At 35.9% G+C, this 19364-nt stretch overlaps 1 protein-coding gene across 1 annotated transcript; it reads left to right on the top strand.

Moving 5' to 3' along the window:
* Positions 1-591: 591 nt before the first annotated feature.
* LOC308338084 (RNA-binding motif protein, X chromosome-like) lies at positions 592-12543 on the top strand (the record flags this gene model as incomplete). Its single annotated transcript, XM_080831648.1, has 8 exons — positions 592-700; positions 1176-1282; positions 5681-5855; positions 7324-7476; positions 10494-10608; positions 11469-11594; positions 11672-11760; positions 12242-12543. The coding sequence occupies 8 exons, from the start codon at positions 592-594 to the stop codon at positions 12541-12543; spliced, it is 1176 nt and encodes a 391-aa protein (XP_080687774.1).
* Between the last annotated feature and the right edge of the window lie 6821 nt (positions 12544-19364).

The following is a 19364-nucleotide window of genomic DNA, read 5'->3' as shown; positions in this document are numbered from 1 at the left end:
TCTCTTTCAAATACATAAATAAATAAAGTCTTAAAAAATCCACACTTCTTTAAAAAAAAAAAAAAGCCTGCATATTGCACACAAAACAAATAGAATGGACTTCAAAACATAAGGTTTTTATCAGATGTTTGTAGATAGTGGAGCATTTTATTTTTTTGTTTTTGTTAAGCCAGTGTGCATTTTGTGAAAATAAAGTTTCATTTACTTTTAAGGGAGAGAGGGAGGGGGAAGAGAATCTTGAGTGTGCGGGGAAGGGACAGTTGCTGAGGAAGGGGAGGGATTTGTCTTGATCCCAGGACCCTAAGGTCATGACTTGAACTACCCAGGCATTTCTTCATTTAAAGTTTTTATTAATTTTTTAATAATCTCTAACAGCAATTGTGGCCTGGAGCTCCTGACTGTGACATTGAGAGTAGCATGGTGCTCTATTGAAACAACCAGACACCCCAAGTTGCACTTTTAACTAAAAAACAAAACAGAGCTTATGAACATGGCTTCATTTAAATTTTACATACACTGTATTAACAAAATTAGGTGTCTTGGCTTATGCGTTTTACAATGTGTTTATGTTTTAAACCAGTTAACAGCAAAATGGTGGAAGCAGATAGACCTGGGAAGCTGTTTATAGGAGGCCTCAATATTGAGACTAATGAAAAGACTCTTGAAGCAGTATTTGGGAAATATGGTCACATAGTGGAAGGTAACAAGATCACTATCTATGTAAATGTTCAAAGTAAATTATACTAAACATATATAATTGAACAGCTAAGCTAAAATTCTTCTCTGTATTTTTAATTTATTTGAGCACTTTTCCTTAATATTTTTGTTTTATATTGGGAAGCACTAATAGCAATACATGAAAGTATCCACCTACAAGTCTTTTATTGTTGAGAAGAGCAAATAGATATGTATACTGTGGAGGTAGGGCTTAAAATGGGATAAGATAGACTAACTCTATAGAGTTCTTCAGTATTAATTTTTAGCAACTCATAATAATGTAAAATGTAAAGTTTTTAAAACAACTAGCAAAATTTTTTTTTACTATTACATCCAGGATGTCAGTTAAGTTAAAAAGGACTTAAGAAAAATCACCAAAGGATGAATTGATAATTTTCAAAATATTAAGAAAACATTTTTTATGTAACATCAAGTTTAAAATTTTATATGCACTACAGTTCTTTTGATGAAGGATCGGGAAACCAACAAGTCCAGAGGCTTTGCTTTTATTACATTTGAGAGTCCTGCTGATGCTAAGGATGCTGCCAAAGATATGAATGGGAAGGTAAAGGAGTCTCTTAAAAGTTTTCTAGCTCTATTTTTCATTGAATAGTATTTCTATAATTTTTATTTTATTTTTACTATATCTGTATTATATTTTATTATATTTATGTTTTATAATATTTTATAATGTTATAATAATAAAATTGTTTTTATTTTTCTAATTTTTAAGGTAGCATAATGTGTATTCCAGAATTCTTTACTTGTCACTCTCTGTCACAATACTGGAGAGCATGGTTAAAATCTTTAGCAGTATATGTTAATGTGTTTCTACATTAGCATTCCAGTATTTATTTTTTAAGTTCTTTTTTTATTATTATGTTAGTCACCATACAGTAGGTCATTAATTTTTGATGTAGTGTTCCAAGATTCATTGTTTGCTTATGACACCCGGAGCGCCATGCAATATGTGCTCCACTTCAACAGTTTACTCATTATTATTTTTTTGTCTTCAAAAGTTGAGTGCCTATATGAAAGTAAATGTTCTATTTAAGTAATAACAAGAGAACAACCACCACTACTTCATAGATACAACTTTTATTTTTAATTCTTTCCCACTATTCTGGTTCATTTTTTTTCTTTTTTTATATAGATAATTTTTTAACCTATTTACCATCACAGTGAGATGTCCAGTACATCAAATTCCATGATAAACTTCTAACCTGAATTTTTTGATACATACACAGGTGTTTTTCTTTTGCTTTTCTATTTTCTTAATTTTTAAAAAAATTTTTTAATTTAGTTTAGTCCAGTTTATTCCTTTTTTATTTTTATTTTCTAATATTCATATAGAGTTAAACTTCAAGGTAACCCCCTTTCTCCATGCAATGCTACCCCTATAGGTGAACCAATTTTTAATCCCCCTTTTTCTTAGGAAAGTTGAGTCCTTTAACAAAGATATCAAGATACATCCAGGAAGAATCAAAATAACCTTCCTCGCCCACACCGAGAATCTATAACCATGCTCCCATCTTTTTCTTCTGCCAGTGTCTCTGTGTATTTATGTTTGTCTGGATAGTATATAAATCTTATACTTGGGGTTCTTCTTGACGAGGCTCCTCCTTTTTTTTGCTTATATATATATTTTTTTTCTCTCGTCATATACTTTTATCAGTCTTTTTGTTTGTCTGTTTTTGTTTGTATACGTCATAAAACTTTTTCAAGAATTGTTTTATTCCTAAAACAGAAATTAATCTTTTCTATTTGTCTTCCTAGGCTTTTATGCTACAGAACACTTCTATGAATTTCAGTAGATTTTTATAAACTCTTACTTTTGCTGTATTATTTTTGTGCAGATTGAGCAGAACCTTTACATTCATACAGACATTCAATTCTTTTGTTTTAAAGATTTTTTATTTATATATTTGACAGAGAGAGAGATCACAAGTAGGCAGAGAGGCAGTGGGGGGGGGCGCAGAGAACCTGATGTGGGGCTCCATCCCAGGACCCTGAGAAAATGACCTGAGCCAAAGGCAGACATTTAACTCACTGAGCCACTCATTCACCCCATCATTCAATTCTTGAGGACAAAAGATAATAATGAGTAAACTGTTGAAGTGGTGATCAAAATAATTACTTGGTCACCTGACCTAACTTTTCTGTTTTTCACTCTATAATCAGTATTTTTTTTAAATTGATAAGTGATTATTATAGTGGTTGAGGGTTTATTTTGATCCAGTCTTTAATGAACTGATAAATAAAGCGGATAGTCTTATTTTTTTTCTGGATCTTAAAGTCAATAATTATGTATCTCCTTTATACTTTGAAGTTTTTCAGTGATTCTGTTAAAATACTGGATACTTTATTGCACTCTACATCATTCCATTCTATAATTTTTGTATTCTTTGTTTCTTAGATTATTCTAATCTATTTTATAGCTTTATTTTTCGTTAAGCTCTCCCCAACATTTTTTTGGACATGTCAATACCTGGATCAGCCTGATAAATAGCATTTTCATCTTCAAAAACTCAAATTGAATATTTATTCTAAAATTTTATCTTTTCCTTATTTTATATTGTAGGTATTATCTTTTTATACTCATTGTACTATAAGTTCATTTTTTAACGATTCAGTTATTTTATTTTTCAATATCTTTATTGTTTTTATTAAGTTCATTTTTTAAATTTATTTTTAGCATAACAGTATTCATTGTTTTTTCACCACACCCAGTGCTCCATGCAAATTATTTGAAGGACTTTTTAAGTTCACATAGTGTGGAATACATGTTAGTTTTCTTGTTTTCCCTGTAGACTGCTTTTTGGTACAAAGCAGGTTCTCACTACATACTGACTTATTTACTTTTATATTTTATGGCTATTAGTATGTAGAATTTGGGTTTTGCTAAGGATTTTGTATTATGTATGGATGTAAATTAGACTTACTTAGAACAATTGATGATTCCTTTGTTTTCTGGTTTTTTAAGGGCAAGGGCATGAGTTTGTATAGACTTTATTACTAAATTCTTTCATTCAGCAGATGTTTTATTGAGAACTTATGTGTTAGCTTTTTTTAATTAATTTTTTTATTTATTTTCAGCATAACAGTATTCATTGTTTTTCACCACTTATTTGTGGAGCATAACAATAATATAGAGGACAAGGGTAGATGGAGAGGAGAAGGGAGTTGAGGGAAATTGGAAGGGGAGGGGAACCATGAGAGACTATGGACTCTGAAAAACAACCTGAGGGTTTTGAAGGGGCGGGGGAGGGGAGGTTGGGGGAACCAGGTGGGTGGGTATTAGGGAGGGCACAGATTGCATGTGTTAGCTTTTGATAAAGCAACTGAGTAATGGCTATAAATCACAGTAGCTATTTTATTTGAGACAAGAAATAAGTATTTGAGACAAGAAATAAATAAAAATAATTAGTTTCATAAAAATAAAATAAAATAATAAATAATAAGCAATTAGTTTCGTATGTATAAGAATTTCATAAGAAATAAAATGAGTAATAGTTAGAATGTATAGGGGTAGTGGACATTGTTTTAATCCATAAAGATCAAGGGGTTTTAGGGTTTTATAAAACTGTTTTATAAAGGAAGCAGCCATACATAACTTTGCAGAAAATATTTTGGACCCAGAAATAGCAAATGTATCCCTGGTGTTGGAACTGCTAGTTGTGGCTATTTAGATTGGGCTGTGGACCATACCTACCAGAAGTCTTGGTTTAGGATTTAAGATTCTTTTCCTTAAATAATAAAAAATGGCCAGAATGTTTTATATGGGGTAATTATTACAAATTAGGTTTTTAAAAATCAAGTTGACCCCTGGGCACAATAAACCTTTTTGAAATTATTAGGAGATTAAGAAATGTAATCATCTCTGAAAAATGAGAATAATGAAATACTATATTAAAAAATTGCTTTCTAGGGACATACTTAAAGCAAAGCTGAATAATAATGGAGTATGACAAAACATTAAAGACCAAATAGTGTTCTATTAAAAGAAAATCAAAGAAAGTTACAACAGTACCTAACAGCTGCAGTAATGTTAGGAAATTTCCTTTTCATTTTTAACAGAACAAATACTAAAAAATAATACAGAATATAAACAATCACTTCAGATAAGTAATAGTAACTTCTAATTGACAGTACACGTTGATATATCCTTGGAATACTGGAAATTTTAAATGATAGAAATACAAAAATGGGGCCTGTGTGGCTCAGTCAGTTAAGCGACTGCCTTCAGCTTAGGTCATGATCCCAGGGTTCTGGGATCAAGTCCCACATCCAGCTCCTTGCTCAGCAGGGATCCTGCTTCACCCTCTGCCTCCTCCTCTTTCTTTCATGAATAAAAAAAGTATGAAATAAATTAAAAAATGAAGGGAGTTATACATTAAAAAATGTATATTTTCAGGGAGCCTGGGTGGTTCAGTGGGTGAAACCTCTGCCTTCGGCTCACATCATGATCTCAGGGTCCTGGGAGTGAGCCCCACATCAGGCTTTCTGCTTGGCAGGGAGCCTTTTTCCCCCTCTCTCTCTGCCTGCTACTCTGCCTACTTGTGATCTCTCTCTCTCTCTCTGTCAAATAAATAAAATATTTTTTAAAAAAGAAAATGTATATTTTCATGATATGTGAGAGCAATTAATTATGATACTAGATACTTCAAGGAGTCTCAAAAACCAAGACATATTCTATGTGTACATATTAGTTATCTTAATAACCAATAAATATATACATACATTGTATACATATAATACAATAACCAATACATACATATAATCATCCTATACATAAGAGGACTTACTAGAAAGCAGTTATTCGTTAAATGTCTGTTATTTGGCAGACGAAGGACCTGATAATTGTTTTCTTTAGTTGAACTTGATTTTACGTTCAGTAATGAGTAGATCTGTAAAATTTCTTAAATTGGTGCAATGTTCCTGATAGTATACTTAATCTTTTTAGTCTTTGGATGGAAAAGCAATTAAAGTGGAGCAAGCCAACAAACCATCTTTTGAAAGTGGTGGAAGACGGAAGCCACCACCTCCTCCAAGACACAGAGGCAGTCCAAGAAATGTGAGATGTGGAAGAGGAGGAAGTGGAGGAGCAAGAGGGCATTCCTCACGTGGAGGACACTTGGGTAATGTGTTAAAATATAAGGATGCAACCATAGGACTGGAAAACAGTAAGTGTGAATGTATGGAAATAATCTTATTTGGGGAAATATCTAAGGGAAACATCTAGAGCTTTTTTATATTTACTCAGAAAAAGATTAAAAGCCACTGCTTCACAAATACATATGTATCTTTGTTGTGTGTATTGGAGGGAGAATGAATCATTGAAAATGGTATTTATAGACTTTTTAGAGAATATGTTTTTTGTCCCATTTAGAGGCAATTTTGTTTTTATTCACTAAACTGATCTTGAGAATATTTTCTGTATTTCTGCCATGTATAAGAAAATTCCATGAGAGACTATGCACTCTGAAAAATCTGAGGGTTTTGAAGGGGTAGGGGTGGGAGGTTGGGGGAGCCAGGTGTTGGGTATTATGGAGGGCACATATGGCATGGAGCACTGGGTGTGGTGCAAAAACAATGAATTCTGATACACTGAAAAGAAATTAATTTAAAAAAGAATATTCAATTTTTTTACCTATGAAAATACTGAGGAATGACGATATATTTAAACATTTTTCTGGTTAAGAAGGTAAAATGATTCTTGATGATTTAATATGCATTTTTTTAGATTTTATTTATTTATTTGACAGAGATCACAAGTAGGCAGAGAGGCAGGCAAAGAGAGAGGGGGAAGCAGGCTCCCTGCTGAGCAGAGGGTCCGATGTGGGACTTGATCCCAGGACCCTGAGATCATGACCTGAGCTGAATGTGAAGGCTTAACCCACAGAGCCACTCAGGCACCCCTTAATATGCATTTCCTAATATACCAGTAAAATTGAACATAACAAAATTTTTATTGGCTATTATTATTTAAGAGTTTCATGTTAACTTACTCTTTTAGATAAAGAATTTTGATCCATCTTTCCCTTTAGATTTTTAAAAATACTTTGATTTGTGCCTATGTGTTATGCTTTTTAAAGTAGTTTTCTTGACATCAGGATTACTTGAGCATTTGTTTACCAATTTTCTCCACCCCTTCAGTTTTTCCCAAATATGTTGCTTTAATGTGAATATAATATACTTCTTGAGCTTTTCTAGGTTTTCCAAACTAACTTTCACAATACGTCTTTGATCTGTATCATGTAAGAAAACACTATTAGTTATGAATACTTAAGACCTTAGTATTTAGTAAATATTTTCAAACAATGATTGAAATTTAATCGGAGGGGAGATGAACCATGACTCACCCTAACCCTAAGGTTAACCCTAACCCTAATAAATAAACTGAGGATTTTAGAGGGGAGGGGAGTGGGGAATGGGTGAGACTGATGGTGGGTGTTAGGGGAAGGTGTGTATTGCATGGAGCACTGGGTGTTATACATAAACAATGAATCTTGGTACACTATGTCAAAAACTAATGATGTATGGTGAATAACAACACAATAAAAAATGTTGATTGTACTTTACTAAAAATATTTTATTTAAACACAGATGATGGAGAATATTCTCTTAACCTCCACATGAGTTCTTCCAGGGGACCCTTTCCACTTAAAAGAGGTCCATCTTCCAGAAGCGGAGGTCCTCCTTCTAAAAGATCTGCTCCTTCTGCTCCTGGGCGTAACAATAGAGGGATTGGAGAAAGAGGTAAATACTGTGAATTACCAAGACAGTAGTTTATTAATGAATGAAAATCAGTTATTTTTAAGAAGCTGATTTCAAGAAACAAAATGGAAAGAAAGTATATGGTCATATTTATTGATCACTATTTATTTTGGTTATGATCTGATTCTTCAGTTTTTAATTTTAGATGCATTAGATGATTAAGAAACAGTGTTAAAACACTAAGTTTCCTATTAAATTAAATCCACATTTGCTATAGAATGCCTCTTCATATTTTTAAAATTTCATGCTAACATGCTTTTGTCAGTGGGTTCCTTATATTACATGATTTCAAAATCAAGATTTTCTTGAAAATTAAAATGTCCTGTGAGAGAGTATTCTGATGTGTAGCATAGTTGGACTGTGTATTTTGATCACCTGGTTTCTGTTAATTATTAATTAGCTATAAATAATAATTGCAACTTGCCATGTTTCTTTTTTTCTGTGTTTGGACCATGATGGTGCTTTACTAAAAAGATTCTGTTTTAGGGCGCCTGGGTGGTGGCTCAGTGGGTTAAAGCCTCTGCCTTCCACTCAGGTCATGATCCCAGAGTCCTGGGATCGAGCACCACATCGGGCTCTCTGCTCAGCAGCAAGCCTGCTTCCTCCTCTCTCTCTGCCTGCCTCTCTGCCTACTTGTGATCTCTGTCTGTCAAATAAATAAAATCTTTAAAATAAAAAGATTCTGTTTTAAATGGCAGATGATGGTGGATACACACTTAATCTGAGCATGAGTTCTTTGAAAGTGTGCCAATGACGTCCTAATCTAAGTTATTAGAAAGTTAAATTTTAAAATCCTAATTATGTGCAAGTATTGTTTTTGTTTTGTGAGAATACTAAGAAATGGATAAAAAGATTTTTTGCTTCCAAGAATCCTCTCATTGGAAAGGAAATACCTAGTATTAAGGATTTCATGATAAATAAATTGAAAACATTTTGTTATTTAGATGAGCAGAGATCACTATGGGGTTTGATGGTTACTTAAAAAATAAGCCTTGATAGACTTAAAACATTTAAATAATAGACATGTAAACTTTAAATAATTATTTAAGTTGGAGGAAATCATAGAAGTGCACTTAGTTATGAAGCTATTATAATATAGTTATGAAATATTTGGAAGATACAAGTTCATCACTAAGGTTGATGAAGAGATGTTTTAAACCATAAGATAACTGCCCTTAGGAAATTTGAAATCACTTGAGAGAATTTAAAGCAGGCAAGAGATATTTAGAATAAAATATAAGAACAGGTAATTTTGAGAAGGAGGTATAAGATCTTGGATTAAACAGAGTAGGAATCAAGAGGGTAAAGAATGTCTTAGTAAAGAAATAGACAAAATATTTTCAAATTTAGAGAATGTGAAAACTTCGTTATTTTAATTTGGCATTGCTGTATCTATTTCTTAGGGTAGAAGTTGTCATTATCAGATTTACCTTTCATATGTAGAAGATAAGTGAAACTAAGTATAATTTGCTGTTGTCTTAAATAAAGAAGAAGCCTACACATTTCCTATGAAAATATTAAACAAAGTAAGGGAGGGACGAATCTAGGAACCAAGAATAATTATTCACCTGTGAAGAGAATATTTATGGGACAAAATTTCCTATTTAGGATACAGTACTTTCCAAATAAGCCCTTAAATAATATTGCTTAAAAAGCACTAGACATCAACCTTGCCATCATTACAAAGACTAAGCTATTAGCCATTTGGTATGATAAATTAGAAAATATATGTAAAGAATTTGGCATCTAGTGCCCCAAGGAAAGATAGTACTGCTGATGCGAGTGGGATGAATTGAAATCAATACTTTTTTTTTTAAATCTGAAAAAAGATTACATAAGTATTTCAGTTAGTAAACAACTTGCAGGTTTTACATGTTTTCTTTGTGATGTTAATATTCAGGAACAATTAGTAGGAAAATAAAAAGAAGAAAAAATATCTTTGAGCTGGAGCAGTTTAAATGACTGAATTATGTGAATTTTTTAAGCTTTTGAGAAACACTGGCCACAAAGGAACAGTGGATTATAGAAAGCTATGGGAAATATTGATAAGAAACATTTAGGAATTAAAGAGAAAAACAGCATTATAAATGTGCAGAGGGGTAGAGAATGCAGGGTACATCACATATACAGAGTACTAGAAGTTTTGGTTGGGACAGTAAATAGAAGATAATGGAGGGGTGCCTGGGTGGCTCAGTGGTTTAAGCACTGCCTTTGGCTCAGGTCATGATCTCAGGGTCCTGGGATTGAGCCCTGCATCAGGCTCTCTGCACGACAGTGAGCCTGCTTTCCCCTCTCTGCCTACTTGTGATGTCTCTCTGTCAAATAAATAAATAAAATCTTAAAAATATTTAAAAAGGATTATTAAAAAAATAATGGGGATACCTAATGAAAGCAGGAAAAGGCACAGTTTGTTTCATGCAGTGGAGAGACTGTTTTAAGAAAAACAAGGATGTGTAGTAGAAACATGTTTGAAATAATTTGCGTAAAGTGACTATAGAGAAGACAGTAAAGGAAAGTGATGAATAATGGGATAATTACTTAATACCTTAAAGTGACTTATAAATCCCTTTGCTGCGACAATAAGCAAGTATGCTTGGCAGTGTTAGTATGTATACATGGGTAAACAAGAAAGCACATGGTGGGGAATCTTGAAATCTTAAAAAAGATTATGAAATGACTAAGGTAAATAGGAAAATAGTTTGACACTAAATTGTAATAGCTTAATAAATAGTGTGATCTTTGAGGAGCAATTGAAACATATCAGCTAAGATGCTGATTTTTTTTTAACCTACGGGTGGTAATTTAAAGATTGTGCAAAATGGACAGGGGGAGAAGATACCAGAAGATAAGACATTCAGAAATATGTAAAAAGCAGGCAAAAAAAATCATAAATAGTATCTTAAGGGAGAATAATTTAAGAATTGTGGAAATAAATGTTTTGAATTTTTCTTTTTTATAAAAGTTACTGAGATACTTATTTAAGAATTTTTAAATTGAAGGTCCACAAACACATGGGAGAGAATATTATAGAGGTCCTTCACGCAAAGAGCCAGTCTCTTCCCGGAGAGATGACTACATTTCACCAAGAGATGATGGTTACAATACCAAAGATAGGTAAATGAAAACAAAGTACATAAACTGTTAAGTCATAGTAGATTTTTTTGTTTTGAAGCAAAATTCACTAAATATTTTAAAGTTAATAACTCAGTAATACTTAGTACATTTACAATGTTAAGCAGTTACCATCTTTATGTAGTTCAAAAACATTTTTACCATCCCCAGATAACACTTAATGTTACCCCCACCTGATTCCGGGGCCTAACAAACACCTATGTTCTGTTTCTGGATTTCCCTATTCTGCATAGATTATACAAATGCAGTCAAACCATTGTAACATTTTGTGTCTGGCTTCTTTAGCACAATTTTTTTCAAGAAACGTGCATGTTGTAGCATGAATCCTTATTATGGATTTTTACGGGTTTTTATATTCTATTGTATATGCAATTAACACATACTTACACTATTGTACAGTTGGGAGCATTAATCTACAAATATCTGAATACTCTTCAGTTCTTTTGGGCATATACTTTGGTGTGGAGTTTTGGGGTCCTATTGTTATTCTGTAATTTTTTAAGGAACCACCAGCCTTTCCCACAGGGACTGCACTTTTTTACATTTTTACTATCAATATACAGATTCTAACTTCTTTACATTATTAACATTTAATATTTTCTTTTTTTTTAAGTAAAGCCAATGTATTAGGTGTGGTAAAGAAGTGACTGGTTTGTGTTTTGATTTGTATTTACCTAATAACTGATTGAGCATCTTTTGATGTATTTGTTGGCCATTTGTTTATCTTCTTTAGAGAAAAGTTTATTCAAGTCTGCCAAATGTTTTGTCTTTTTATTGTCAGTTTTTTATGTATATTCTGGATATAAGAAACTGCATTTTAAAAATTTGCTGATTTATTTAAGTTATTTGAGCAGAGATTATCCAAGTTCCCGAGACACCAAGGATTATGCTCCACCAACCAGAGACTATGCTTACCGTTACTATGGCCATTCAAGTTCTCGGGATGAACATTACTCTAGACGATATAGGTACTACGAAAATTTAAATTTTTATCAAATAGCTGCTTGCAATTCTTGTTGCATGAATGCCTTTTCTTTTATTTTAGTGATCGTGATGGCTATGGTGGTGGTCGTGATAGAGATTACTCTGAACATTCAAGTGGAGGCTATTACAGAGAGTCATATGAGAGTTATGGTAAGAGTCCAATTGTTACTGAATTTTCATGCACTTAGATCAACAGGCCAGATTGTTGGGCATATATTGTTACTTTTGATTTCACAGGCAAAACTACAGCATGGCCTTTTATTAGTTTGAAGATTTTTGAATTACTTTTTTATTGTCCCTAACAGGTTGCTTTTGAGGGTAAATTGATAGTCTCATCAAAAACTTTTGTCATTTTTAAAGCATAATAAAAATATGAATGTCAGAATTTCAACCCCTTTTCAGAAGCTGTGACAGAACATTTACTTCAAATTATTTAACCTAAAACATGCTACATTTTCATTTCCTTTTAAAATAAAAAATACCTCATTAGTGCAGCATAATATCTTTTCACCAGAGGCAGATAAAAACGTAATTCTTCCAAATATTTAGTACTTAAACTATGATCATGGTGTAATGATGCCACAAAAATTGTAGTGTAGTAAGTTTTTGGTTTATCATTGACCTCTTACAGGTAGCTCCCGTGATGCACCGACAGCACGTGGGCCCCCTCTGAGTTATGGTGGAAGCAGTCGCTATGATGATTATAGCAGCACACGTGATGGATATGGTGGAGGTCGGGAAAGTTACTCAAGCAGCCGGAGTGATCTCTATATAAGTCGTGAGCGTGGTGGCAGACAAGAACGAGGGTTTCCACCCTCTATGGATAGGCTGTACCCTTCTCCTCATGAATCGTATCGTAGCTCAAGTTGTGGGGCTTCCAGAGGAGGTCATGGGGGAAACCGATCTGAAAGAGGAGGCCGTAGCAGATACTAAAAATAAGTTCTCTACCAATTTAAGAGAAAACTTAACTGCTACTTTTTTTGTTATTGTAGTACTAATAAAAATGTTACTTAAATGGGAAAGGCATACATTAACTTGCCCTCCGTGAATTTTTTGATAGGATGTGTAAGATGAAAAAAAAGTATTCAAAGTAATTTCACAATTGTTAATGTTAATTGATGAAAATTAGATAAGTTGTTTGAATATAATGTTTGCATTGCTAAAATTTTTAGAATAAAAAATGCCATGAAATGTCATTTTTTGTCTGATTTTATTACTGACTTAAAAGCAAAAGAAAAAATAGGAAAACAAATTTTTACAGAAGGTGAAATGCACTGTTTGCCTTAAATGTCCTTTTGTGACTGAATGTAAATACATAAAATTATAAAGCAGTATGTTACTTCTCTGCAGCAAGGGGAACCTATTTTCCACTTGGGCATACTAAGCCAATTGTGTGTTCTTTTTTGTAAACACAAGTGTATAAAAGATTTGTTAAATCTCCAAAAAGGCTACAAAAGAATGTGTTTGCTTCATTACTCTAGTGTCCTCCTAAAGAAATGATGTAAGTTGAAAGAAAAATGAGATCTCGCAGGATACAGAAGTTTAAGAAATAAAAAAGTAAGCATTCATTTCTTACCCAGATTAAAGCAGCAAATGACCAGGGTGGGAATAACGATAATGAAACCGGTTTTTCACCTATATCAAAACTTGAGACAGTTAACTTTAGAGAGAATTAAGATTTAATTAAATAAATGCTCCTAGATTTAAAAACATTGGTAAACAAGCAAAAGTATTAAATTTTTGTGTTTGGAATTACTCATTAACTATCTTGGGACTATTGAAGATGTTATTCAAAGGCTTCATACATGCTCTTAGGAACATTGAGTTTTCAGTAAAATTAGGTGAAAATCATCAATAGGAATTTTTAAAATTTATTTATTTTTGGAAGCTGAGTGTCTAAAAAGCCTTGATAAGCCTGCCTGAGATTGGAAAACTACTGGGAAATTGAATTTTTTTAAGGAAAAGTATAAGGGAAAATACATACTGGAGCATCGGAGGTTTAACTGAACTAAAAATTACCTTATGATACTGAAATGGTAAACTGGGACAAAAGGAAAAAAAACAAATTTTGGACTAAAATGAAAAATCAATTTCACAAGTATCTCCAGATGTTTAACATTTAATTCTTAAAAATACAGGGCATCTGGGTGGCTCAGTTGGTTAGGCATCTGCATTTGACTCAGGTCATGACCTCAGGGTACTTTGACCCAGCCCTGCATCAGGTTGCCTGCTCAGCCAGGAGTCTGCTTCTTCCTTTAACTCTCTGCTCATCTCTCATACTTGTGCTACCACGTGCATGAATAAGCTCTCATTCTCCTTCAAATAGTTGTTAAAAATACAGACCAATTTTACAAGAGAGAAGTACCATGAGTAAATGCTGATGGAGATCAGCAATAGGAATACTTGAAAGATTAGTTAATTTGAAAAACTTAACCACAAATAGGATAAAAGTATTTTTCAAAGGAACCATTGCCATCTTTGTATATTTGGGTGAAATTTTTACTGTTATGAAGATGTTTTCATTCACTAATGCTGTAGGTTTATGAAGATTGAACAAGAAGAATACCAATTTCCCAGCAATCTTGCCTATTTTTACAGTGGGGGCACAGGAAATAGCACCTGTGATATTCCAATCTGGGGGCTTTAAACTCCAGAAAGGTTCTTGACAAGATGTTGTCATTATGGTAATATAAGTTATGTGGGAAGAGAGTAATAACCCAAAAGATAAAATTTCTCCCCCACTCATTAACAAGTTAGAGTAAATGTTGAATGAAAATTCATAACCAGAGCTGAAAGCATATCTCAAAGTTTTCAAAGGAACATAATCCCAGGGAATAGTTAAATTTATCTGTAATCCAGAGTAGAAATTTATTTAAATTGGACTTTTTTAAAAATTTATTTTCTCTGTACATTTTATAGGACTAATCAAAGGAGATGTATTGTTTTTGAGTCGGTTCTACATATAGTTTATATTAGTTGGCTTTGAAAGATAGCAATCATAAAATTCCTAATTGAACAAACTTGAGTCAAAGTTAATTATGGGGATGCCTGGGTGGCTCAGTAGGTTAAAGCCTCTGCCTTCAACTCAGGTCATGGTCTCTGGGTCCTGGGATCAAGCCCCACATCTGGCTTTGTGCTCAGCAGGGAGCCTGCTTCACCCCCTCTCTGCCTGCCTCTCTGCCTACTTATGATCTCTGTCTGTCAAATAAATAAAATCTTTAAAAAGTTAATTATGTCCTGTTCTTGATTAAAACTGGTTTGTTATCTTAAAGCATATTAAGCTGCCTTTAGATACTAAGTGTAAACAAGGCCACACCAAGTTTCTGGTTTATTGATTCAGGAATCAATGTGCATGATCTTTTGTAGGTGCTAAACATAACAGCAGTGTATAATATAGATTCTCTTACCTCATGGTAATGTTTTTTAAATTTTTTTTAATGGAGCTTTAGGTTGATGAGAAGGAAGAAATTTCCTGCTTTTTAAAAATCCTTCTAGCTGGAGTATGAGTGACATTTATATGAGGCAGATTAACAGGAAAAAAATTAACTTCATATCAGTGGGGAATCTACACAAATATGAAATTCCAAATGATGTAGGAAAAACCTTTGGGTTCAAGTCCAATGGCCAAGAAAGAATTCTTGAGACATCTTTGGTGCAAAAAGGTAATTAAAGTACAGGGACAGGACTTGTGGGTAGAAAGCTGCACCAGGGACATGAGGAATGGCCCATTATATACTTTCAAGTTGGGAGAGGTTTAGGGAGAGTACAAGTCTCTAAGGAGTCTTAGAAACAAGGTTTCCAGGATCTTAAGGGGCTATCTATTGTTGGGAAAATGTCATCCATTACCATCTAATAAAACCTGAGTCATGAGAACCTTAATATGTATACTCGTGGGCCATATGCTTGGAGAATGATTGCCAACATACAGCTTGGGGGGAGGGGGGCAGTAGAGATAAAGGAAGCTTCCAGAGGAATTTTTATATGTTAAAGTAGAGTTAAAGGATCTTGGCAGTCAGGCTAGGGTTGTCTTTATCCCTTAGCAAGGTATTAACATCAAGGTAGTTGTGTTCCTCAAGAAATGTCACTCTGCCTGTTAAAAGGACTTGTGAGTGGGCTCTAGGGAGTAAGGGAATTTAATAGTTTTTCTTCTGCCTTTGTTTCCCACATCACAAAGACAGGATAAATGCAATATGTGTCACTATATTCTGTGCTAAGGAGGGGCCGGGAATCTGGGCCTTTGAGGGAAGAAATGCAAATCAATAGAAGATGAAAAAACATGGTAAGTGTTTGCTGAGCTACCCAGAAACAATGGGGCAGGAGTTTTAACAAATTTTGGTAAATTCTTCCTTTTACCTCAAGTCTGTGTTTACCACCTCTAGTTTATACTATAATTTAGTTATCTGTGGTGATTACTCCCTTTGTGTAGCACATCTTCCCTCTAAATTCTGTTGAGTCACTTAAGCGGGGATGAGAGATTAAAGGAAAAGTGCTTTCCTGAATCTGCTGGGTTTAGGAGCTTGTAACTGAAAATAATCTAGTAGCACATTTTGTGGAAATCTGCCCTTAGTCCCAACACGGTTTTTCAATATTAGAGGTAATTTATATTAACTGCCATGTATGTAAATTTTATGTTTTGTATATTTGTTTTCATATGCTTTCACTTCTATGTGGAACATGAGGAATAGCATGGAGAAAATTAGAAGGAATAGAAAAATGAAGAGAGGGAATCGGACAGGGAGACAAACCATAGAAGACTATGGACTCTGGGAAACCAACTGAGGATTTCAGCGGGGAGGGGGATGGGGAAATGGGGCAGCCCGGTGATGAGTATTAAGGAGGGTACAGATTGCATGGAGCACTGGGTGTTATAGGTAAACAAAGAATCATGGAACATTGCATTAAAAACTAATGATGTATGGTGACTAATATAATAAAAAATTTAAAAACTGTCCAATTACTTCAATATCATTTATTAAAGTGTCCAGTTTTTATGCCCAGTGACTTAAACATACCACCTTTGTAGTGGGCTAAATTTGCGCATGTATGTGAGAGGATTTTTGGACCTCTAATTCTGTTCCACAGGAGAGGGTTCCCTATCATTTCATTTTTTTTTCTTTCTGCCTACGCATAGGTAAGTACCAAGTGTTTAATTATACAGGCTTTGATTCTTCTTCCCCTTTTCTCTTTTTTTTTTCCAATTTGGTAAAATACACATAACAGAATGCTTACCATTTATCTGTTTTTAAGTGTACAGTTCAGGAACAATTAAGAACATTGGTAAAGTTGTGCAACCACCACCACCATCCATCTCCAAAACTCCTTCAACATTAAAAACAGAAACTCTGAATCCATGAAATGGTAACTTTCTCTTATTAGCCATGCATTGTATTTTTGTTACTGAATTTGCCTGTTTTAGGTACTGAAGGGGATTGGTTTTTTCCCTTCAAAATATATCTTTTTAGCATGAGTACAGTATTCTGAGCTACAAGCAGTCAAAACCCAGCCGATTCGGGAAAATCTCTTTCTTCCCCCTCAAGTGCCTAAATTTACATTGAATAAGGACCCTGTACCAGAAGGAGAGGTCTTACCAGATACTTTTTCATCTAAGAAACTTCTGTTGCATACCATATCTCTCAATGGATGGTCGTCTTGTCCTTGCATCCTCAGACCTACCCCTTTCCTTAACTCAGGATGTTACATAAACTTGAATTACTTAGGTACTTTTGAGTCTCCTCTCTTAGGGTATCCCATACATATGACCTTTCTTTGTTTCCTGCTACTAATCTTATCAATTCATTTATTAGACCAGCCAAAAAACCTAGAGGGACTAAGTAACATTTACCTCATCTCTGCAGAATCATACATTAGTCTTTTTGTATCCAGACTGTTTCACTTAGGAATCCCTTTCAAAGTTTTCCATGTTAAAAGAGATGTCTGAATTCCCTTTCTTTTGAAGGCCAATGTATATCGTTTTATCACTTCAAGGGCAATTTCAGTTGTTTCCATATTTTGTCTAGGAATAATGCAGCTATGATGTTATAGAAGTCTCTGGTTCAGTATCTATTTTCAGTTCCTTTGGGGATATATCCTAGAAGTGGGATTGTTTGGTTACAAGGGTAATTATATTGTAAATTATTTGTGGAGCCACCATACTGTTTTCCATAACAGCTGTACTGTTTTACATTCACAAAAGCACTGCACAAGGGTTCCATTTTCCAATTACATTCCCAGCAATTATTTTTCATTATACATGTTCTAATGTATGTGTAGTGGTTATCTAAAAATGGATTTGATATGAACTTCTCTAGACTTCTAATTATTATTCTCTGTTTATGGTGGAAAAGAGCAGAATATCTCATCTCAAAATGTAATGGGGAATGAGGGCACCCCGACCCTCTTGCAGACAGCCTAGGGACATTTCCAAGGATGTTCATAGGGCTGAGGGAGGAGAGGCACTGCTCAGGAACATGGAGGGCAGCTAGGGAGTCATGGCCCATGATGGGGACGGGACAAGGAGCCCGACTCCCCAAGATAGGCCGGCCATCCCCAACTGAAGGCGTTGGCAGGAGGACCGAGAGAGGGGCCGACAGCCACGGGAGACAGTTCAGGAAAAGGCGGTGGCGAAGCCTTGCTTCGCCCGATTGAGCAGGGATTTGCCGGCACACAGCATGGGGGGGCAGGCACCTGCCGGACTAGACACCTCCTCCGCCCTGTGGGTGTGCTCTGAGTGGCCCCAGGCTCACTTCCCACCCTGCCAGCTGCTGCGTGGGCCCAGGCTCCTCTGAGCCTCAGTTTCCCCGCCATGAAACTGACTGTCCCCAGGCACCCTCCCCACACAGTTCAGGACCCAGCCCTCAGGGCTCCTTACCGACAGGTCTTCCTCTCAGCTCACTCCCATAGGCCGCCTTCCGGCCTAGGGTAGTACTGCAAGGGAATGGGCCACAGGTCTTCGATGATGATTTGGGAGGCGAAAAAAGGCCAGGTGAGCGTGGGGACCCGGCCCCGGTCCCCAGCAGCCGGGGCCCCAGCATCACCGTTGCAGACGAAGGCTGCAGGGGCCTCACCTCGGCCATCCTGTTGGGCCCCGGGCAGCTGGGGTCACACAACCAGTTGAGGAAGTTCAGGCTGCTGCTGTCTCGCCTGCGGCTGGCACCTCCACGTTCCTCATCCCAGAACCACGGGACTGGGGTGCAACGAGTCGCCCTATATCCTGCAGGACGAGGAAACTTAAGGGAGGCCGTCCATGGCCAGGGCCCCACGCCCGCTCTCGCTCCCAACCTACAACCTCTCCCCGTCCTGTGCCAAATCCCTCCCCCGCCCCCAGGACACCTCCCTTCCTGTTCCCGGGGCCCACCAACCCGGCGGCCCTCCGCCAGCTCCCCTGAAGCTCAGGCCCACTCCTACCGGTGATGCTAAGGTGATACTCCTTAACGATCACGTCGTTCTGGAAGTAGGGGCTGCTCCCAAAGGAAAACAACAGCCTGCAGCGGTACTTGGGATGAACCAGCTCCTCCACCTGGCCCCGCAAAGCGAGAGGAGGGGGAGGGGGAAGGGGACTGAGCGCGGCTCTGAGCAACCCTGCCGCAGCCCCTCCAGCTGCAACCCCACTCCCAAGGCACCACCGCCGGCCTCCGTCTCCAGGGCTAACCTCTAAATTGGTCATGTAGCTGAGCAGGTCTGCATCCTGGTCACCTGTCACGGCTGATTTCTGCGGGTGATTCAGGATCTGCCTCGGGTCAAGGAGCCTCGACAGC

Source organism: Martes martes, assembly GCF_963455335.1.
Source record: "Martes martes genome assembly, contig: scaffold_164, whole genome shotgun sequence".
Lineage (NCBI taxonomy): Eukaryota > Metazoa > Chordata > Mammalia > Carnivora > Mustelidae > Martes > Martes martes.
This window is presented reverse-complemented; position numbering and strand designations above follow the sequence as displayed.